The 23,443-nt window shown below is 41.6% G+C and overlaps 1 protein-coding gene across 7 annotated transcripts in view; it reads left to right on the top strand.

Moving 5' to 3' along the window:
* Positions 1 to 23,443, top strand: part of ARID1B (AT-rich interaction domain 1B) — a 442,915-nt gene that overhangs the window by 392,335 nt on the left and 27,137 nt on the right. For 4 of the 7 annotated variants that reach the window (XM_031667341.1, XM_031667337.1, XM_031667338.1 and 1 more), the window contains 3 exons: positions 8,994 to 9,139; positions 16,571 to 16,680; positions 17,402 to 17,560. In XM_031667341.1, the coding sequence (XP_031523201.1) occupies positions 8,994 to 9,139; positions 16,571 to 16,680; positions 17,402 to 17,560 (415 nt within the window). The remainder of the gene's footprint in view (positions 1 to 8,993; positions 9,140 to 16,570; positions 16,681 to 17,401; positions 17,561 to 23,443) is intronic. The other 3 variants (XM_031667340.1, XM_031667343.1, XM_031667342.1) reach the window with 1 other exon arrangement.

Here is a 23,443-nt window from a genome sequence, read left to right as displayed (position 1 = left end):
TAATAATAATAGTAATAACAAAAAATCCACAGAAACCTGTAAGATTATGGCCCTTGTTTTAAAAGTAAACTCGTACTGGATTACTTTCAATTGTTAAAATTCCTGCCAGGTAAGAACCTGTCTGAATCCTGTCCTGCACGGAGTGGCTGGTGAGGACAAAAAGAACTATAGCTTTGCTCAGCTTACAAACCTTGCCTGCATTTTAACCCTAACTGAACAATGTTTGACTTTACCAAACTAAGTCACTTGGTGGCCCAGGCCACCATTAACTCAGGAAATCTCTAAGAATTTTTAGGAGGATTTTTTTTAAGATCAGAAATGACTGTTTTTCTGTTTCCTGGACAAGGGCATTTTTTATTGGAGGTTTATACACAATATTGCTGTGACACAGTAATATAGGATGGAGAACTCAGGACCCAAATTAAGTTTCTTAAGCCTACTGACAGGCCCATGAAGGCATGAGAGGTACATAGAATGCATATAAGGTGGATGTGTGCTTCACCCTCACACTCCTAAAACTCAGGTTCATCCATCAGGGATTGTTATCTACTCCAAGTATTGTTGGGCTGATAAGCTCTCTGTGTCTGAGGCTGCGTGGCTCCAGACCTCTAAGACACCTGCTCCCTCCTCTCTGCTCCTGTGGCTCCTCGGTGGCTAAGCCACTTTGGGATTAGCAGTTCACTCTCCTTTACACCTTGTGACCCTGGAAGGGGATGTCCTGGAATAAAAGATGTGGCTATTCCTAGCACTGAGAAGTAATAGCCCTCCTTAGAAATAACTTGGAGATCTTTTCTTAATGGTACTATGATCTCAAGATAAACTTTTTTAAGTAAAAATCCTTAAATAGAATGCAGTAGAGATGACACTTTCTCTCTGTGGGTGACATCCATGGCAGCTAATGTTTCTTTCATGCTGTATGGATCTAGTTTCACCAGCCCAGGGAGCTGTGCCATTTACATCTTCTCAGAGGTCAGTAGGATGCGACGTGATACAAACCCCCAAAATTCTGGAGAGTCATCCATTGCGGGAAAAGACAGGATTTGGGAGCCACTGCTACCCTCTGTGGCTCTCATCCACACCTGAGGCAGGCTGTGTGCTGGGGATCAGCAGGGAAGAGCTGAAATCAAAATCTCTGAACTAAATGCCTTCACAGTGTTGAGGTTCACTTTTGTATGGTTGCCAGGAAAGAGTTCGTAGTAGCAGAACAATGGGCTTAACAAACCAAAATCAACTTTGAGGATGAAGAGAACATCCTTAGTTATCAGTTGCTAAAATTCACACAGCCAGACACCGTGTTTGCGTTTTCTTCACACCCTGACAAGGAGGCCTCTCGCCTCAGAACCCTTGAGCTCTATTTGTTCTCCTGGTTGCTTTGAGAGAAAAGGTGAAGATCAGTGAGCTGCTTTAGGAACAACTAAAACGGGTTACCTGCATTGAAGCAAAAAGGAAGAGCTGAATCTTGAAATTGCACAACAGGTGCCGTTTCAGCAGGGAGTGCCAGGAGCAGAGCTGGTAACAGGTCGGAACCCTCTGAGAAGTCTGTGTGAAGTATGAACAAAAGAGAAAACTGTTTCTGATGTTAGACGCTTTTAAGAAATCCAGACTGGAATATGCAGTATTCCTCAGTGCTTAGCAAGAAGAGCTTCGCCAAGATGCAGGAGTCAAAAATACAGCTCTTCGGAGAAATGTGGAGACAATCAGGAGAAATGCTTTGAAAACAAGAGGCCCTGTGGGCAGTGCCACATTTTAAAGGCCCAGGCAAAGACGTGCCAGGGAGAAGTTCTATTCTGAAGAGCTAGGGCGTAGCCACTGAAAAGATTATTCTTGAGAGTATGGTGACAAAGTTACTACTGTTCCCTTACTTAGAAGTTCTCTTTCATAAAGCTGTCGCAAAACAATATTCTTCTCTGCCCATTCTTAAAGGAAGAAAACAAAATGTAAACATATCAGCTACCAAAGGGTTTGGAGAGTTATTAACAGGGAACTGGAAGATAACTGGTGGCTGCTCCAGCTTGTCTGCTAGCATTGAACACGTGGAAGCTTTCTTTGAGTGAACAGACTGCATGGAAAACAGGTCACATTTGCCAGCGGAGGAAGACTTAGACAAGACTCATGCAGTCTTATACAGGGGCTTCCTGCATAGGGAGGAAAGATGACACCAAACCTTCTGCTTCCTGACCCGAGGGTCCACCTGCCTGTGTGACGCTAGGTACTCAGAGGCCTGTCCGAAGCCAAACCCTGTCCACATGTCCAAAACTAAGCCCGCGCTCTCCCCTGATGTTCTTTATTTCAGTGACTGCCCCATTATCTGCCCGTCGCACAAGCTGGACACCTAGGAGACATCTAGGCACAACTTTTCTTTCCCCCAGATGACCTAATTCATCACCAAATCCTGTCCATTTCACCTCCATGATATTGCTCAACTCTCTCCATTGTGCTCCACTGCCTGTTCCAAGGCGCCATCATCTCTTCCTTGGGTAATTGTGGTAACAGCCTCGTAACAGCCCCACATTCGTTCTTCCTGCCTCCGATGTGTTCTTCGCAACACGGCCAGAGAACAATGTCTTTAAAATAAACATACTTTAATGCCATTGCTCCTGCTTAAAAATCCCAAGCCTCTTCCTGTTTCTCTTAGGATAAAGACCAAACCCAGAGAACCATAAGCCTGGCCCCCACCACTCTCACTTCTTATTTTTTTCTACCATATTTTCTCCTGGAGAGAGGCTCCTGGATGCCCCAGGGCCCTTGAATTTGCTGTTTCTCTTTTCTCTTCTCCTAACCTGGTTAATTCCAACGGATTGATCCCTCAGATCTGAGGGGTGGAGGGGATGTCATCCCTTCCTTGGGACCTTTTTCTGTGCTGTCCTTGCTGTGAGCTCACAGAACGCACAGACCTCTCTGAGCCACGCATGTGGTCGCAGCGTCACACTCGCTGCCCTGGTTGTTTGACTTTGGTTGCGTTGGTTTTTAGTCTTGGCCTGCTGTTGTGCTCATTCCTCTTCCATACTTATCTTAAAACACTCATCTTGGACAAATGATTGTAACTGTCAACTAAGCAGTAGGTATTTCTGATTAATTTTAATTATTTCTAGCATGTCTCCCTGAGCAAAAGGGGTAGAATCTATTTTTTTAGTAGCATATGGTTATATATTTTTACAGGCATCTACATTTTTAAATAAAGGCACTTCTATTCTTTGTCTTTTGTCTAATGAGACAAATGCCACTTTACCACCACAGGATTCATTCCTAGCCAGAGCCACTGGCTTGTTGAAATTACATTATTTTGCCACCAGAATTGCTAATGCAGTTGTTGTTGCAAGCACGCTGATGGATTAGCCACACCAAAGATTGACCAGGGCTTGACAGCCGTATTTTCTGTTTTGATTGAATTTGGGGGGGAGGGAGGTACATAGTGGTTTTCCGTCTTAAAATATTAAATTTAAAATAATCTCGACTGAATTTGTCCTTCTCAGTACTGCTTTGGAAGAGTCACCACGTAATTCGGGTTGAAAATCTGTTTCACCAATGATGCTAGATATATGTGTGAGAAGAGTTTGTGTTTATAAAACATTTTAAATAGAGCATCCTGTGTAATGTTATGTGTGCAACTGGATCTCTCCAAGGGAATAACATAACACATTTAGCAATAAACTGCTGGAATTGGAACTTTTCGAGGTTTTGAGTCCTGGTTCTGATGACGATTGGGTTTAAGTGATAAACTGCCCCAAATTCTAGTGTTCGCCTAGTTTATTTTGTCAGTAAGCAATCTTTGCTGGTTCATAACTCAGCTGCATCTACAGTGACAGTCCGTATAGAGAAAGTTATGGACACCTGGCACTCGTACTCATTTTCCCAATACAGCGTGCACTGCGTGGTGCTCATTCCGAGCATAACTCAAAGGGTGGTATTTGCGGTGGACGTGCTGGAGCTTCCCCCGTGTCTGCCACTGGGACGGGACTTTAAAGTGGCTCCACTCACAGGGTCTGCACTTCCTCTCTCTGTCCCTACCCTTCTCCAAAGAACTGTCTCAGAAACCCATTCATTTTAAAGATAACCTCATACTTCACCGTCTGTCACCGCTGAGAAAATACAGTGTTGATTGCTAAGATGATAAGGCCTAAATATTCTTCTCTACAGCATCAAAATTATTGTACATTTTATTGTAGTTGATTTTAAAACCAGATATTTACAAAGATGTGGGTACTCCATGAACATACTAATATTTTTAACTGCTGAAAGCAAACTGTAGCGGGAAGCGATATTCCTCTTCTGTTTTCACACTGAACCATTGGAAATAGTCACTTGAAAACTGGTGTTTGCTTTGGGCTTTTTCCCCCAAAGACAGCCCTTTGTTGGGATATGAATATGTGATGTTTGAGAAATCTCCAAAGTGAATAAAAGGAAAAAGTAAAAAAGCTGTTGGGGCATGTGTGCAGTACGAGGGCAGGAACAAGGAGTGCCGTAGGGAAAACTCGCAGGCCCCACTTTTTCAATTATTCTCCCTATAATAACCTGGCTTTGCTTATAGAATGACAAGTTTTAAATACCTCTGGTCCCAGCCAGATTTAAATAACGTTCTTCTGGTTATTCCGCAGGTCAGCATGTTTAAGTAATAACTCCCCAGTTTGAACATTGCCATTTAAGAGGAGGAAGGAGTGGTGCCATGATCTAGCCCTGGCTAGGCGAGCGCAGTGCCAGTCGGCATCCCGGGGTCTGGGGGCAGCACCACCCAACCAGGGTCACCCCCACAGTGTGCATCTACCGGTTTATTGTAACTGTTTGTCTCCTTACACTCCTGAGATGTTCCTGGGCAGTCATTGCTACAGCCATGGACTCGGCATCTGCAGAGTCAGGACAGCTGTCCTTTGTAACAGACATTAAGCCCGCAGGGCCCCTGGAAGCCAGAGCCCAAGGGTCTGGGCGGGAGGCTTTGCTTTTCCAGGTACAGCTTAGGTTTCTGTAGGGTGTCACATTGGAAATGTGCTGCTCATTTCAATTCGTGTTTTTGCCTGTTTTTGTTTTGTTGCTTTTGAGAAAGGCAAGTGATTTACTTCTTCACACTCCTCATTCATGTGGAGCCATCCAAATGTTGCGTTGGTCAGAAGGGGTTCAGCAGCCAGGGAGTGCTGCTGTGGAAGGGACCCAGCTGCTGCTGAGGTCGCCTCGGAACCCAGGTCGCTGTGGTCTCGGGCATTGTATTTTCAGCCCCACCAAACAAGGAGCTTTTTGTTGTGAGCCACAGAGTCCTCCTAGGTTAGCAACACCACGCTAAGCAGGAGTGCTAGGTTAGTTAGGGCAGCAGCCATCCAAGGAGTCCATCCACAGAGCCCGCGGTCTCCACTAACCAAAATCAGTGGCGTGCAGTGCGAGCCTTATTTTGGTATCACGCTCATGTTGCTTGTTCAGAATTACCAAGACTCTTGGCAGTAGTTTCTCAAGCAAGAGCAAATTGGATTTCCTGTGCAGTGGTGAAAGACTGGCTCTCCCCACCCAGACAGGCACCTGCTGCTCTGCCTTGGCCATGTGTGGCCTGCGCTCCTGGGAGGACTCACTTCCTGCCTTGGAGGCCCAGTAGGCCTGCAGCAGGTGTCCAGGGAGCTGTTGTATTCATGTCTCCCACTACCCCTCACTATGGCCACCTCCCTGAAGCCTGTATTCCAGGACTCCTGGAGAGTTTACACCCTCTGGTTTGTCAGCTTTGTACAACTGCAGGTCCATACACCAGACAGATAGAAAGGCATGGTGCAGCAGGCTGCCAGGAGCCAGGTACTTGGTCTCACTGAGTGTTAGCAGTGTTAGAGTCCCATAGAGAAAGAAGTATAGTATACCGCACTGGTAGTAGATTAGGGAAATTCTATTTCTGCTACTTACTAGCTGTGTGACTTTAGGCAAGTTACTTAACCTTTCTGATCTTTATTGCCTTTATTAATATATGAGCCTTATTCCACCTACCTTCCTCCAGAAATCTAAAACATTAAATGTGTATGCCTAGAATGTGCACCAGGCATGCAATAAATACTTAATTAATTACTGTACTATCATTACCAGCCCTTCCCTGTTCAGTTGTAAAGACTGAAATCCAAAGGACCAGAGCTCCCAGAGCTCCAGTGACAGAGTCAAGACCCCTGGCTTTTTTAACCAAACTTTTAAAACTACAGGATGTGCTTTAATGAAGGACCATTGTAACCAACAACTGACATCCAAGGCATGGACCTTTAAGTCTTTGATGTTTCTTTGTCATTGTTAGTTTAAAGGTATTTCTTAAAACCTGTAGTGTGTGCCTTCATCATCTTCTGGTGATTGAAGATGGACAGTGCTAGCCTGGGGGAGAAATCCTGGATGAGGGCTGGATGGCTACTTCATTCAGTCATTTGCCTGGTAGATTTTCTATTCTGATTCCCTTTTTTACCTTAGTACAAACAAGCGTCTCAAGGAACTGTGAGTTTCTTACATGTTAGTTATACTATATATGAGACGGAGTTTAATGGAAGCTTGAAAAGGCGACCGACCATCTTTGTAATGCCTTTTTACAAGAATAAAAATGTTCTTTAGTAATTCATCCCTTTAACAATTTTTTTTTTTTTAAGTAACTCTCATGTGCAAGGATTAATTAGGGCCAGCTCCTCCTCTCAGGAGGCTTCCGTACCTAGAAGAACCAAGACATGCATAAATTATTTGCAAAAGAAAGAGCTCAGTGCTGCAAAAAGCATAGATGAAGCTCAGTGGAGAGGCAGGGCTTACTTTCAGGAAGGGTGACGGGGACAGCCATCACAGAGCAGTGGCTGCTAACATGCATCTTGGAGAATGGGCCAAAATTGGCTGTGACTTGGAGGCAGTCACTGACATGGAAGTAGCTTTCCAGAAAACGTAACTGTCCACAAGTGAAGGTGCTATTCAGTGATTATCTGCTAAGACACTGAGAGCAGTCCCATCAGGTGCCACTTTTGAAGCAGTTATATAAATGCTAAATTGTCCGTTGTTTGAAGAACACCTCAGAAGGGATACTTCTAAGGTACTTGACTTAATGCCAACACTCTGCAAGATGATGTAAAGCCCTGAACCATATAGGGATGTGTTTATAGCTACAGTGCAATGTATGCATAAGTATGTGATGACCTAGAGGTTAATCAGAAGCTGTTGGATGATCTCAGATCTGTTCTTAATGAACTCCAAGGGGTATTCTAATTCTGATTTAGCCATCTGCAGTTATTCAAAGTGGACCCTCAGGAAGCTAAGAATTGCAGGCTAAAGTAACACCCATTTCTCCCTGAGCCACCCTCATACCTAAGACTCGTTCAGCTTCCAACAATGTTCTTTCCACGCCATCATGGAGCATTAGATTGTACAGAATTTCTCTAGTTTGTCTAATATTTAAAGTAGACCAGTTATGCCTTTGATAGCTTGATTTTGCAGATGGCCCATGTTTGAACTTTTTGTACAGACATTTTTCAGTTGAGTCCACTGAAAATAGGTACACAAAAGGAACAGTATATTGTTTTTTAAAAAATGATTTATGGACCAGACATGGTGGCTCACATCTGTAATCCCAGCACTTTGGGTGGGCATATCGCTTTGAGCTCAGGAGTTCGAGACCAGCCTGGGCAACATGGCAAAACCCCTTCTCTACAAAAATGAAAAAATTTGCTGGATGCTGCTGGCTCACACCTGTAGTTCCAGCTACTTGGGAGGGTGAGGCTGGAGAGTCACTTGAGCCTGGGAAAGCAGAGGTTGCAGTGAGCCAAGACTGCGCCACTGCACTTCAGCCTTGGCGACAGAATAAGACCCCTCTCAAAAAAATAAAAAAATAAGATTTATGTTAATCTTTTAAAGGATCTCATTTTAAAGTGTTAACTATTATACCAAGTGGTAGCTTAATGGTGGTGGAGGGGGTTGTGATTACTTAGGAACAGATAGGCAGGATGTCTTTGGAGTTTTACCCCTCTTACTAGCTTGTACTCCTAAGATGAAACATGACTAGCCAAAACTTGGAAAAAATTTTTAAAGGTATGCTCTTTACCTAACAAAAGCTTGACTACAATGGTGGACTCTTTTGACATTTTTGCCACCTTGCTATCATTTCTCTTTTTAGGGCATTGTAATTTTCCCTGGGATCTCTACACCACTGTGCAGTTTAAGTCTCTCCCCTTCTCCCTCATCTCATTACCAACAGTCAGAGAAGGGACATTGTGTGACAGCTTCAAATCAGAGAGAATACCCTTGACCTCTTTGCAGGAGTGAAGAGAAGTCTGACAGGGCGTAAGACAAAACTAACAAGACTAAGTCACCAAGACCGCCTCGTAGGTCTGCACCACCCTGGGGACGGGCGACTTCATGTTAGAGACACGTGCAGCTGATCTAAGTGCCCATCCTCCTCTGTAACGTAAAAAGCCCAACTAACACGAAGTGGAAGTCTGATGTCTACTGTGGCATTTTAATGTAGGGAAATTGGTATGTTTTTAATAGAACCTAATTACCAAAGTTAAAGAGTAGGGTCAGGGAGAGTTTTGGAAGTGCTTTCTCCCATATTCATTCCATCAGAAAATTTAGGTCAAAGAAGTTTTTGTAAAAAACATTGCCACACTGCCCAATTGTTTTTCATTTCTTAACCTTTGGGTTTTTATGTGAGGATACTAAGTAGTGTTAATAGTCAGAAGTCAATTTTGCTTGCTTTTGTAATTCCTGTTCTTATTTCAAGTTCCCCCTTTCTTGCTTATATTCCTCTATATAAATAGTAACCTGGAACACTTGACATGATTAAAAATGTGTAATTTATTTGCAGAACTTGTAATATTTGGAATTGTAAAGGGGTATATTCAAGAGTTACCTAGCAATAGATTTCAGCCTTTCTCTCCAGGAAATAATCTGTTTTACACAAACATGAAAAGTTATAGCCCCACCCCTTACATAAATGCATTAGTAGAAATGACTGCCAGGGCAAACCGCTGCTAATGTGCATGGTCGGTATATGTGTGCTGTGCTTTCTCTTCCTGTAGGCAAGGCAGTTTCCCCGGCATGAACCAGAGTGGACTTATGGCTTCCAGCTCTCCCTACAGCCAGCCCATGAACAACAGCTCTGGCCTGATGAACACGCAGGCGCCGCCCTACAGCATGGCGCCCGCCATGGTGAACAGCTCGACAGGTAACCTCGGCAGCTCCGTGCTCCTGAGCCCCTCCCTCTCCCCTCTCCTCCTCTTAGGCGCCGCCAGTGAATCTGCCTAAACGGCCCGAGAAGGTGGATCGGTTGGCGAAAGTGGGAATCATACTACTTTTCTGCTTCTCAGAAACTCGCTCCATCTATTTAAGACTTGAGAATTACATTTTATGTAAATTATTTTTATTCAGTCTGTGTTTGTATAACAAGTGGACACATTTCAACTATTATTGGAGATTGTTAAATATACACACTATATTCTCTTTCTCTTTGGGAATTATTAGTATTGGGAGATCCTCAGATTCTCTCCATTGGGTAGTGATGGAGACAGACATTTCGAATTCGCATTTCAGGGGAAATGGTTGGAAGGGCAGAGCAAAGGGGGTTTGAAGTAGTTTTTACATTTACACCTTACACCTCTAAATGTATGCTTGGAAGTAGCTGCTTCGTAGGTACTCTGTGCAGATTGTCTCTATTGGGAAACTGTTTTAAATGTTTCACGATGTTTAGTTATTTTAACCCATTTCATAATCTCCAAGGTAGCATTCTTGAAAGCCATGCCTGATGAGTGCAGTGGATGAGTAGCCAATGTGTGGAAAACATCGAGAGTGTCTAAAACTGTGCACATCTCCCATGATCTTAGACTCTGCAAGATCCTTCAACCCCCTCCTCTGGTTCAGTAATTACCTTAAGACAATGAGTGCCACTTTTTACATAAAGTGGTGTGTATTTCAAGCGACCTGTTACTCTCTGTCACATGTTAGAATGGATCTCACTGGAGGATTCCCTCCTTCAGAGACTGCAGAGAGTGGCTTAGCCAGTGTGTATCCTGTGATGCCCTGTGATGCATTAGGAGTGCATGGGAGAGCCAGAGCCTTGGTTCTTTCTGATGATGTTTTTTCATTTCTTCTGCCTTTCACTTCCTTTTTCGCCTCTGTCTTTGAAAGGCCTCCCCAGAAGTTCATGTTTCTCTGTCAGACGGAACAGGCAGTGAGAGGCTGGGCTCGCCTCCTGTCTGAGCTGCATCATTGATTTCTAGGACCTAATTGAGGGGTGGTATTCCGTGATGACTTCTCTTGAAAGATTTGTGAAAGAGGAACACATAGAAATTCATGGTAAAAATGAAGGTTTTTAAATAAATAAAATAGCCCTTCCTGATGCTGCGTTGAGTGCTTCTCCATCACAATTTGGTGGGTGTTTTACATTCGAGATGAAGGTGAAAAGCTTGCAAACAGCCTGTTAGCTGGAAGCCTCCTCTTTCCCTAAGCAGTGCTGGCCCAGGTAACAGAGTATTGGGTTGTGACATTCTGTTTTGTCTGACTTGCTGAAATAAAATTACTTGAGAGCATTAAAACCACACAATCAGTTTTCACCTACTGTTAGCAGTGCTCATTTTTCCCTTCTTCCTTTGGACCCCAGAGCCACAAAAACAACTGACAACAAGCAGATGGCACAGTGCCCTGCCTCAGAAGATTTATGTATTCCTAAGGAACAGCCAGCTTAATGGAGATTTACAGAGAGGGTTTCTTTCTATTATTATTATTCAGATAATTCGACTATTCGTTATTCCATGCAGAGGAAATCGGTTCAGTGAAAGGCTATCCATCCTCACGATCTTTTGTATGGGGTGGTAGTATATTTTTTACTACATTGTACATTTTGAAACATTGAATTTTTAATAATTTAAACATCCAGTTTTCCTCTACACATTGATCTGATTTTATCCCACCATTATTAAGTGAAATGCACGTCAGAGGAGGAGTAGCCATTTAGCATTGGCTGTGCATCTAGTGGCAGGTACACGTGAATCTGCTGTTACTGCATTCTGATCTCTCAGAGAGACAGGAGTGACAGAGAGCATTACAGCACAGCCCTGTGAGCATCGGGATGCGCAAGTGTCCACCTGACTGCACAAAAGATGGGCCAGAAATGGTGGGATCACCATCACTTCAGTCTCCTTGGTTTGGGCCCACGGAGATAAATTACCAGTGATAACAGCAAAGCATTTCTCCATCAAAATATACTTTTGGAGAAAGCGAGGACAGTACAAATGATGACCAGGTCTGGTGGTGGAATTTTCTGAACCTCAGCAACCAGTGCAACTGGCATTCCAGCATGCTCTTCGCTGAGTTCAAACAACTGTGTTGTAGACAGTGTACGGGGCCAAAAAAAAAATCCTCCTGTGTAGTGACAAATTGTTACAGGCTTCAGTGAGCAAGTAATTATTTAAATGGAGTCAGTGTGAGTATAAATGTGACAACTATTTCTTCACTTAAAATGCCAAGGGAAGTAGGATGGTAAGCAGTGGGAATTTTTCCCTCTAAAGAGCTTTTTTTGGTTTTGTTTTGTTTCAATTATTTAGATTAAAAGGTTAGAATTATGTATTACTGTGGGCAAAATTACAAATCATGTATACCCTTATTAAATACACTGTCATACAATACATGTGTCTTGGGTTAGGTTTTACTTATTTGTGTTGAGTTTTATAATATTCATTAGTCATTTACACTTGTCTGCATATAAACCATCATCTTAAAGTGGACATCTAAATTCCAAAAAATATATCTCCCATCTGTGGTTCTAAGTTTGCCTCACCAGACGTTACTCCACAAAATGTAGGGCATTTCTCCCACTGCCACGTATAAATAGTACAGGAGCGGCCATATGTGCCGCTGGAACCAGGCTTTTCTCACAGAGAGCCCTGGGCACCTTCCAGAAGTGAGTCCTTCTGCTAACCTAGCACCGCTCAGTCCCACACGCAAATGTCCTGTTAATGCCCTGCCAGCACAGGGTACCAACCCCGGTAGGCCTTTACAAAGAAAAAGACAATCACACTGCAACAAAAAGTGTGAACCTCCTACCTCTGGACCTCCCGCAGTGCTTGTTAAAACTACCGATTCCGGGGCTCCCTTCAGAATTCTTGAGGGGAGTCCAGGAATCCGCACCCCTGAGCACCTCTGCAGGGAGTTTTCCTGCATGCAAGCTCAAGTTTGAGAAGCGCCAGTGTGGGGCATTTGCTGTTTACCAGATGATTTGCTGTTTTGAAATTGAAAAACAAGAAAAGATTCACAAAACTATGCCTAGAGTATCAGTCTTCCAGCTGGATCACTGTTTTCTGTCTTGGGACTTCAGGGCCTCTCACAAAGGAAGGTTTGGGTCTTCAGCACCATTGCAAGGGGCTGGTTGTCCAGGGTGTTGGTAGCGGTTGCTGGGGTGCCCACTTGCATGCTTGCTCTAAGGTAATGATTTCAGGTGAATTGCTGTCCTCCCCCCATATACAAAGGACTTGATAAAAGGGTTTTGATAAATTATGAAAACCAATCTCTTAAACTGGGGGAAAATATATCCTGAGATTATGCCAAAGTATGTGGACGGCTCCGGACTCTGTAGGTGGCTGGGGGAGCTGCTTTCCTCGGAAAGCCACCCAGCATGGCCAGTGTCCTGGGGGTGGCCACAGTGGGGAGGGGCGCTGATGGCAATGATGGGGTATGCAGGGCCTCTAGGGTGCTCGTCGGCTCCACCCTGTGCCGTGGAGGGTCCTCCCGGTCAGGGCTGTCAGGGCCTTGCATATCCAATGAGAGCAATGCGTCTCGCCAGCCCTTCTCAGATCCTGTGTGTGTTACCTTCATGGTGGACTTTCTATCTTGCCACATGTAAACATAGTCATGAACATCCATGGATGTACATACATAGATCAGCTCTCTGTGTTTTCTTTTATTTATTTATTTTTTTGAAACGGAGTCTCACTCAGTCGCCCAGGCTGCAGTGCAGTGGCGCAATCTCGGCTCACTGCAAGCTCCGCCTCCCGGGTTCACGCCATTCTCCTGGCTCAGCCTCCCGAGTAGCTGGGACTACAGGCGCGCACCACCACGCCCGGCTAATTTTTTGCATTTTTAGTAGAGACGGGGTTTCACCATGTTAGCCAGGATGGTCTCGATCTCCTGACCTCGTGATCCGCCCGCCTCAGCCTCCCAAAGTGCTGCGATTACAGGCGTGAGTCACTGCGCCCGGCCAGCTCTCTGTGTTTTCAAAAACAAGAAATCATATATTTTGCAGTCCGGTATATTACCATGAAAAGAAAAGAACTGTGCATTTCTGACCTATTTCACCATCTTCTGGGAATGATTTTGCAGACTTGTGAGGAGACTGAGTAAAGGAAGCGGACCAAAGCAGGCATGAGTGTTGAAGTTCGGTTTGACTCATGTCATATGTTCTTTACGTTCCTTTTGAATATATTAAATCCAGTGTGGAATAGCTGCCTTAGGACCTGGACCCACACTTACTTTAAGAAATCATTCTAGTTCTTAAATTTCAATGGTAAAGCCAGAGGCTGGTGCTTAAAACGTACTTACAGTACTCAAGCAGCACTTTCTGCAGTCACAGATTCTTTACTGCCCCTTTTTATGTCTGAACTTTACATACTGGATTACTCATGTCAATAGGAGAAAGAACAGTGCCTTGATTTAACACGTCCTTGTGATAGTAGTGGTCCTTCTCTTCTGGGAAAGGAGAAAAAATAGTGCCCCCGGAGTCCCATTGCCTTGGGAGGCATATGGCTCTTTTCAGTGATTCATTGAGAATTCTGGTAAGAAGTCAAAAATAGGCTGGGCGCGGTGGCTCAAGCCTGTAATCCCAGCACTTTGGGAGGCCGAAACGGGCGGATCACGAGGTCAGGAGGTCGAGAGCATCCTGGCTAACACGGTGAAACCCCGTCTCTACTAAAAAAAATACAAAAAACTAGCCGGGCGAGGTGGCGGGCGCCTGTAGTCCCAGCTACTCGGGAGGCTGAGGCAGGAGAATGGCATAAACCCGGGAGGCGGAGCTTGCAGTGAGCTGAGATCCGGCCACTGCACTCCAGCCTGGGCAACAGAGCGAGACTCCCTCTCAAAAAAAAAAAAAAAAAAAAAAGTCAAAAATAAGCATTTCAATAAAAAGAATAGTAAAAACCACAGTAAGGAAAGACCTTCTAATCCATTTAGTTAAAATAAACCATATATTTTATAAGGTAGAAATATTAAATAGAACTCTTTATTACTCTAAATTCTATCCTTACTTATCTCTCAAAATAATAGAACAGTGCCACTTGTGATAATTTTTCTATTTGCACACCCAAAATGCCTGTTTTAAAATATATAATAGAGAATGAGGAAATTTGGGGAATTTCAGACCAACAATATGTTTATATTCATGTAAGTCTGATTTTCAAATCAGTGTAAATTGTCAGTAATTTCCATAATACACATTGGCCTAGTTCTGTGTGCTTACAAGTTGCTTTTGTGTACGCTAACACATTTAATGCGTAAAATAGAATCTTACTATTCCCGCCTTCAAAATAATATTCATACATAATTTATTGTAAATACTGACAAAACTACCACTTAAAACCATTGGAGAAGCGCGATGCCACAGAAGCCATGTGCCCATGACTTTACCGCTTTCTCTGGAATTGTTTTGGCTGTCATTCCTTTGAACCCACTCTGAATCAACTAGCCAGGACATGTGGACTCGCATACATAAGCCCCTCTTTTCGCACTCATCCTGCTCTTTTATCCTGCTATTCTTCTGAACAGGGTGTTTTTTAATGTACAGGTTTACTAATTCATATCTCGTTAGACCCCAGAGACAAAACTGCGTGGAAGCAGTCCAATCCGCTGCTTTGAACAAGGCGGTCTTCGTGGTGTAATATCTCTCAGCTGCTTGAGGTTTCACACATTCACAAAAATAACAGCATTTTTAGCTGATCCCAATAGATTTTTCTCTGCAGCTGCATCACTTGAAAAAGCTTTTTGTTCCAGTTCTTAAAGTCTAAGTATTGAAAGTAATTTGAAAAAAAGAAAAACATCCCAATTATGATTTGTGTGTGTTGTGATGACTTTAAGGACTGACTGGGCTGCAAATGGGCTTTGAAAAGCAAGCCAATGTGCCCGTGGAAAATACGGGATTTCAAAGTGTATTGTTGAGTGTGCTGATGTAAACTCATGGGCACGTGGCAGGGTAGGCTTTTTTGGCAGGACCTATGGTCTCAACCTGCAGTGATGCTAACGATATTAGCAAATTAGCACCACAAAGCTTGCCAGCTAATTCACCAGAGCCTGCTCACTCTCTCACTGCTGTAATTAAAACTAATTATTTTCTAAAACATAGTAATACATGAATATGTGCAATAATCATTTTGTAGTGGGCAATCTGCAGAGCCTTTTTTAAAGCTTTTTTTTTTTTTCTTGGCACATGACGCTACATGTGTCCCGTCTTGGTTGAGCCAGCACTTTGATTTGCAGAATGTAGAATGGGCCCTGTTCATCAAACCTCAGGTTTATTTTCATCTGAAATAGGCCTAGTTTCTGGTTCCCTCTCATGTATAGGGCTCATCATTCTCTCCCCTCTCTCTCCTTCCCTCTCTTCCTCACTCTGACTCCTCACATCTGGTTGGTGCCTCACTCGCAGCCCCTGCAGCCCAGTGTTCCACAGATGGTTTTCACAGTGGGGTTCTGTAGAAATTCAGCTGTTATTCCCTGGATAGCTACACTGATTCTTTACTCTAGCCTTGTTCTTCCATTAAAAAGAAATCTAACCCCATATTTTTAACCCGAAAATGTCTACTGGTATCTGCAATGAATGTGTGTAGAAATCAGTTGTTCTTTGGTGAACCTTTCATGCTAAAGCCTAGATAGAATTGATTGGATTTCTGAGCCTAGGGCTAGAAAATGTGGTGTTGACTCTGGAGCTGCTGTGGGCCTCTGACCTGGGCATCAAGCTGCTGTCAGGGTTAATGACCACAGGCTCTCAGACTGAAAGGATCCCAGCACAATTGCAAAGTAATCAGAAATCCTTTCCTTCAAAAATTTGTTTCTAATTATATTGTTTTTGAAGCCGTCTGCTGTGATTGTCTTCCCTTATTGTTGACTAGACCACATGCAATAGATAAGGTTTTCAGAAGAAACACTGTGAAATGTCAAATAATTTTGCAAACTATAGATTATTTGCACCTATGAAATTAAGAAGGCGCTAAATCCTCTAGTACCTAGGTAAAAAATATGCACACCCAACATTTGCTTCCAACTCCTGATTAGTAATTTAAACATTTGCCTTATTTCCACTTGTTGCCTACTCTTTCAAAGGTATAATAATTTTGAAAAAATAATATTGACATAAGTTGACCTTCAGTGGTTTGGGTCTTAAGCATACAGAATGACTGCCCCTTTTTTTTTTTTTTTTTTTAGATAAAAAAGGATTTTGCCAGAATGCGGTGCTGTTTGCATTTCAGAAATTAATATGCTCCCCATTACAATTTCTTTTTTCTTTTTTTCCTTCAAGGGAAATGCAAGGGCCTCCTGCTTCACTCTGTAACTTGTGTTGGCAGGAGTACAGTCTGACGAATCACACGTATAATCCTAAACTCTTTCTCCTGTTTTCGATTAGCATCTATGGGTCTTGCAGATATGATGTCTCCTGGTGAATCCAAACTGCCCCTGCCTCTCAAAGCAGACGGCAAAGAAGAAGGCACTCCACAGCCCGAGAGCAAGTCAAAGGTACTTCCTTCCGCCTCTGCACGCAGTGTGGGGTCTGCCTAGCAAAAAGCTGCCATGTCGTTCTCTCTTCACTGGTGTTGGCCGCCACTTTTTTTTCGTTTCGTCTCCTCTGCATGCCTTCATTTTGTGCAACATGTTCGTAGTCTTCTTTTCTTTCCCCAGCCCCTTCATGGTGTGGATCTGAAAGTTACTAGTTCTTATGGCATTAACTCATGGTTGGGGGAGAGGGGTGGAGGGACAAGACCCACCTAAGAAAAATGCTTTGGGGTGGGGAGAGGTAGGGGTCCTGCCTGGTTTCGGTACTTGCAGCCATTTTCTCTGCCTTCAGTTTATAGCTTCCTGTTTTGGCCGCCTCAGCAACAACAACATACTTAATATTTTGCTTTCCTGCCTTATTTGATAAATAAGGTGAACAGCTTTTTTTTTTTCTTTCTTTCATAAGGGGTAACCCATGCTTAGCATTCCATGTAAGCTTGAAGTAAGCATGGTGGCGTACTGGCCTTCTCCAGCATCCAGCAGACTTACCCAATTATACTAATTAAGAATGTTGTTTTAATACCTTTATCTATGTGTGGTTTTGTGTGTTTGTTTGTACGTGTCTTTATATATATATAGTATATATATATAAATTAGTTTGTTAAAGTGGATGTACTTTTTGTTATTTTAAATAAAGTTTGCCCTACCTTTGTCATTTTTTTTTTTTTTTATTCCTCTACCACAGGATAGCTACAGCTCTCAGGGTATTTCTCAGCCCCCAACCCCAGGCAACCTGCCAGTCCCTTCCCCAATGTCCCCCAGCTCTGCTAGCATCTCCTCATTTCATGGAGATGAAAGTGATAGCATTAGCAGCCCAGGCTGGCCAAAGACTCCATCAAGCCCTGTAAGTGGCTCTGGTTTTTTTTGTTTTTTTTGTTTTTTGTTTTTTTGGGGTTTTTTGATAATTAATTAATTCTACTTGAATGCTTGCTTGTTTATTTGTTTTATAAGACTTTTTCTTCATTATTTATCCATGAAAGGGTTTTCTTTATAAATAATAATATTAGTGACAAAATGAATAGTTTGCGTGCATCAGAGAAGTTGATTTCTGGTAATGAAAACTGTTATAAAGAAGCACCTCTATACAAAGCATGCGAGTGTGTTAACTGGGTCCAAACTCCTTCACACAGTGACTTTTTTTAAATGTCTAATCCATTATGCACTTATAGAAGATTTTTCAAATGCGTTACTTCTCCATTTATATGGGAACTAATAGCAGCCATTGACTGAATGATAAGTTTGGCCCCTGACCTGTATTTTGCATGTTCTATCTATTTCAAAACTGCCTGCCTGAAAGAAGTAAATATTCAATCTGGGTATGGTTTAGCGTAACATTAGCCCTGCTTTATTTTCAACCCATTTGTCTGAAATTAATAAAAACGTAGAAATGTTAGTATGTGAATGAATTTTTAGCTTAATAATGTGTACCGATGTTAGAATCAGTTGAAATAGAACAGTTGTATTCTGCACAAGACTGCTGATAATCTTGAAATTAAGTGTTGATTTCTGTATGATATATAAATTATAACAAAAATGTCATAGATGTATCAAGGAATTTTGTAAGCCTCAATGTTCTTCTGACCCTAGAAGTGGGCTGTTAGTTTCCTACTAAAGAAATTCTGTACCATTAGAGAAAAAAAAAAAGTAATGGTGCCGTAGCAACCTTTATTTTACATTCATATAAAGCATCAAAAGATCTTAAAAAAAAAAAAAAAAAAAGCCTTAACATGCAATTACTTGCCAAGAAGGCTTAATTAACATGCTCATTTCTGTAAGACGATGTATTGACGAGCACGGCTCAGGAAGGCAAGTTGGAGGCAAGAAGACCCTAGCTGTGCAGAATCTGGCAATCTAGTCAAAACCCCAAAAGGAGGCTGCTATTAATTATCCATTCACTGGTTTAAACAGATAGAGCCTGAAGGCTTGAAGAGTTGGTTGTTCTAGTAAATGTTTGTAAAATTCACATACAGCTCTAGGATAACCAGCATTTTCCCTTTCAGAGGAAGAAAGGGCGATATTCGCTCTTACCTTCTCTGTAGCTACATTTCGATTTTGCAGCACCCGAGATGAAACAGAAAGCGCTTCTAGGATGGGTATAGCAGACAGAGCGCTTCTAGGAGGGGTGCGTCGGAACTCGCAGGAAGGGGCGCGACTCCTGCATTTTGATGTCTTTGTGTTATTCGCTTTGAGTCTCAGAAGGCAGACAACATTGTGTGTTTTTCCCTCTTGGTCTACCCTGGTTTTTTGTTTTGTTTTCTTTTTTTAATAGGAAAAACATTCCTGAATCAGTAATGCTCTCAAGTTAACAGGTAGAATTCAGATAACTTTTTGAAAGTATTTGTGTGTTAGCCCAGAGGGAGAATTTCAGAGGTTAAAAATAATAATCTTTAAAACTTAAGATAATAATTAAGGGCTGGGTGCAGTGGCTTACGCCTGTAATCCCAGCACTTTGGGAGGCCAAGGTGGGTGGATCACCTGAGGTCAGGCGTTCGAGACCAGCCTGGCCAACATGGTGAAACCTTGTCTCTACTAAAAATACAAAAATGAGCCAGACATAGTGACAGGCACCTGTAATCCCAGCTACTCGGGAGTCTGAGGCAGGAGAATCGCTTGAACCCGGGAGGCAGAGGTTGCAGTGAGCCAAGATCATGCCACTGCACTTCAGCCTGGGCAACAGAGTGAGACTCCATCTCAAAAAAAATAAAAATAAAAAAATAAGAATAAGAACTTATTAAAAACAAAGACTAACAATAGACCGTATTATATTGTTTAAAACTTTTCATCTTTCTAATTTCATTGACTTATAAAGAAGGCTTGAATTAGTCACAATATTTTAATTCACTAGTTAAGATTATCTCCATCTACTGTAGGAGACTTTATCAAAATATGACTTTCTCCTTTAATGTAAGACAATAGCAAACTGAATTATAAACTTTATTTTCTGATTATAATTAAACTTGAAATTGTATATTTTTTCTCAGTATTTCCATATACATGGTCTCTTCCTGTACCATAAATAGTTTGAAGAATTTGCAAGCAAACTTCTGGCTCCTGTAGTAGATAGGAACAAGAGAAACTGAAGTTCACAGTAGTAGAAAATGTCAGACTATTGCTCTGTGTTCAGAAAACAGCCACTTTTTTGAATGAGGTGCTAATTCAAAAAGGGGAACAAAAGAGAGTATAATGAAGGACCTAACATTATCTCTGCTATCAAATCACCGCAAATACATGCAACCCCGGAATAGTTAACTGCTCTTTCTGAGATGCCACTTCAGTTTGGACTTAAAATTGCTCTCAATAGTGTCCTTAATAAAGCCTGTCTAACAGCAGGTCTGGAAAAGGCAAAATGAGGAAGATGCTCTACGCTTTGACAGTGTACTGTGGACCAACATTGTTTTGTTACAAAACATTCTAAAATAAAAATAAACATTTGTCCGTACACATACACATACACATATTACCAGGCATATGGTAAAGACTGCTGAAATGTAAATCTGCCTAAAAGACTTGAGGAAAATGTACTTATAGGCTTAATTAAAGTATATGCAAGGAAAACATTTGTGGCACCATAATAATGTCTTGCTGTAATTTTACAGCAATTTCCATTCCTTTTTCTTGCCTCCACAAAAGTTTCACAGCAGTAGGATACAATTTTTACAACACTGAAGCAGTACTAGGTAGGCCTTAGTGACTGGGAAAAGTGAATCCGTCTTTCCAAAGGGCAAGGTAACCACCTTTTGGAAAGGCCACTGTCAGTGGGAGGAGTGTAGATGAAGACCTTCATCCAAAACCAGTGTCTATGAACAAAGACAGTATATCCCGAGCCTGGTCGGTGATGAGAGTGATAACGTACATGCTCTTTATTCACTAAGTCTTTAATTGCCCTCTATTCAGACACCAGATATTGGCTGTGGTCATTGTCTGCCCAGTATGCGAACCTTAAGCTGGGGTGGAGGCGTTGAGTGCTGGCAGCGGGCGCAACCTCGTGCTCAGCCTTCAGCCTTACTAGACTGTGCCCACGTTCACTGCGCACCTTGCTCGGTGAAATCCTGTTTATAGGATATTTGAATCAGCTGTTAATTCCTGTTAGCATGCTGCCAAGCTTTTCACACCCTTTTTGTCCATTGGAGTAATCATTCATGAGGAAAAAAAACGCGATCACAGCCCTCCAGTGTGCAGGGCACCACGCTAAGTGTTGGCGATTAACATCCACACAAACTCTACCTTGTGGAACTTAGGATCTAGTCAGAAAAATGGGTGTCAGACAAATAATCACGTGCAAAACGTACAGTTTTACGCAGCATGTGACATAGTGCTGCAAAGGAAAAGTAAAGCGTGTGGTGAAACTGAGGCCCTGGTTTAGCTAAGCAAGCCAACCTCGGGAGGCCTTTTCAGGATTTATCATGTAAACTGAGGCCTGACCGTGTCAGTTCCGTGCAGATTCATTTTCCTACATTATGGTGCCATAAAAATGCTTTTTAGAAGATCTGAAAATTATGAAAAATAGAACTATTCTATTAGAAAGTATCTTCATTTAATTTTTCCAATGTTATGACAACAAATTGAGATAGGCACAAGTTAATTAAACTTAAGTTTATTTAACCAAGGAGAGAAAAGTTAATATATAGTCAAACTGCGTCCATCATTATCTCAGGCCTATTCCAGCTTGTAACAATCCAGTCCCTTCAGAAGCAAGAACAAGCATTTCTGTGCCCCATTGCTCAGTTCTTGATTAACTGTTCATCCAGAACCATTCCCCAGTTTCAGTTTAGAGAGGACCAAACCAGGAATGGCAGATGGATCTTACAAACAGGATATTCATTGAGCTAATTGGAGAAATTTTAAATTGAAATGATTACTTTTATTTGTCTTATCTTTCAATTGAATCTCAAACTTTTACCTCCATTTTTTACAAATAAAATGCAAGAGGGAAGTTGTTTTACTGTTAACTGATTATAGATTATAGTGCCTTTTTCTTCATGTTCTTATTTCAAATTTTCACTTTCGAAAAACGTTAGACCCATTTTTTTAACTGTAACTCCCCAAAGGAAAAAAAAAAACAAAACTCTATACTAAAATTTAGAAACCTCTTAATAATAAGTGTCCTGTTAATAAAAAGAAAACTCAATACTACAATTTAGGAACCTGTTATTAATAACCGTCCCATTAATGACGGCAGAGCTTCTGAGGTGCCGTCCAGATGAGAATCTTGTGTGAAGTGGGTTAGAGCAGCCTCTTTTCCTAGTCAAGTAGGACTTGGGTACAAGAATATGAAAAATAAGCTTTAAAAACTTATTTGGATATATAGTTTCTATATTCTAAGTGTACATATGGGTTTATAGACATATATATTCACACATATATGAATATGTATACCTATATATTTTAAGCTCTTTCTAAAGTAGTTTTTAAGTGACTTGAAGTTTAACCTCAGCATCAAAGTATATTCTAAAATATAAAACAACTATTTTTTATCATTCTACATTTTATATTTACATCAACTGTATCACCCATTACATACTTGATAAAGATGTTATGCCTCAGTAATTCTGAAACCGAAGGCTTAAAATCTCAGCCCAGTGACTCTAGCGAATCACGTGTTAGTTAAAGGGAAAGCGGGGCCTCACGTGCTGCGTAAGTTTCATTCTCAGGCATCCTTTCTCAGGGACCTACTTTTACTGGAGATCATTCTGCTAAATAAGGTAACATCTAGCCTCAATGGCAGCCACGTTATTTAACCCCCCACATTTTCAGAAATATGTTTAAAATTATGTTAAGCTAAATAAAGAAAAAGGATAAAAACTTAAGAATTCTGTCTATAATAATTGCTCTATATTGCAAATAATAACCTAGGTATGCATAAATAAATGAAGTAAATTATCGTTCCAAGAAATCTGTATTGAGAACTGAGAAATGATTTTGCACAATAACCCTAGTATTGCAAATATTGTAAATATTTTTACAAATATAGCGATATAAAAGAAAGGGAAGAACTACAGTTGCCCCGCCTAGGGCTAAAAGTGTTATCTGTCCTCCAGATTATGTAATCCACGGAGTAGGCTTCAGGTGTTAAGAAATGGCAACTCTTGATATTTTAGTGTCAGGTAAAAGCAGATAGATAGAAACGCAAGAACTAGAGTATCAGTGTAAAACACACGAGCATATAAATACATAGGCATAAAAATAAATGTATATGTTTATCCATAAATCCCAAAGCTTTGGTTGACCCTTAGTTTATCTTAAAAAAAAAAAAAGGAAAAAAGAAAAAGAAAAGAAAACCGAGCTTATAGCTTACACCACTGGTTCCCGTGACTGGAAATCTACCTTACACTTTTCAGCAAGCACCATGTGGTTGCTCATCCTCCAGATGCTGTGGCATTTTAACGAAGACACCCTTTAGCCATTCTTGTTTTGACAAGGAAAAGTAGGAGTCCATTTAATGTTTTGGGCTCTATAATATCACATGTAAAAATTTTAATTCACTGTGATCACTCCATGAGCTAGAACCTTTTGTTTTTAAAAATAACATGAGGTGTCACTGGAATTTTGCCTTCTGGGATTCAACGCTTATATCCAAAACGGGCTTTGTTCTTTTTTGTTTTTGTTTTTAAGTGTATAAAAGGGGGAGTTTGGGCCTTTTATTTAAAGTAAAAGTAAATTCCTAACTAAGAAAATGTATAGTTTGTGCCTGAACTAGTAGCCTTCATTCCTAATTGTTGTGTGATAG

This window comes from Papio anubis, chromosome 6 (assembly GCF_008728515.1).
Source record: "Papio anubis isolate 15944 chromosome 6, Panubis1.0, whole genome shotgun sequence".
Taxonomy (NCBI): domain Eukaryota; kingdom Metazoa; phylum Chordata; class Mammalia; order Primates; family Cercopithecidae; genus Papio; species Papio anubis.
The sequence above is the reverse complement of the archived record's forward strand: the minus strand, read 5'-3'. Positions and strand labels throughout refer to the sequence as shown.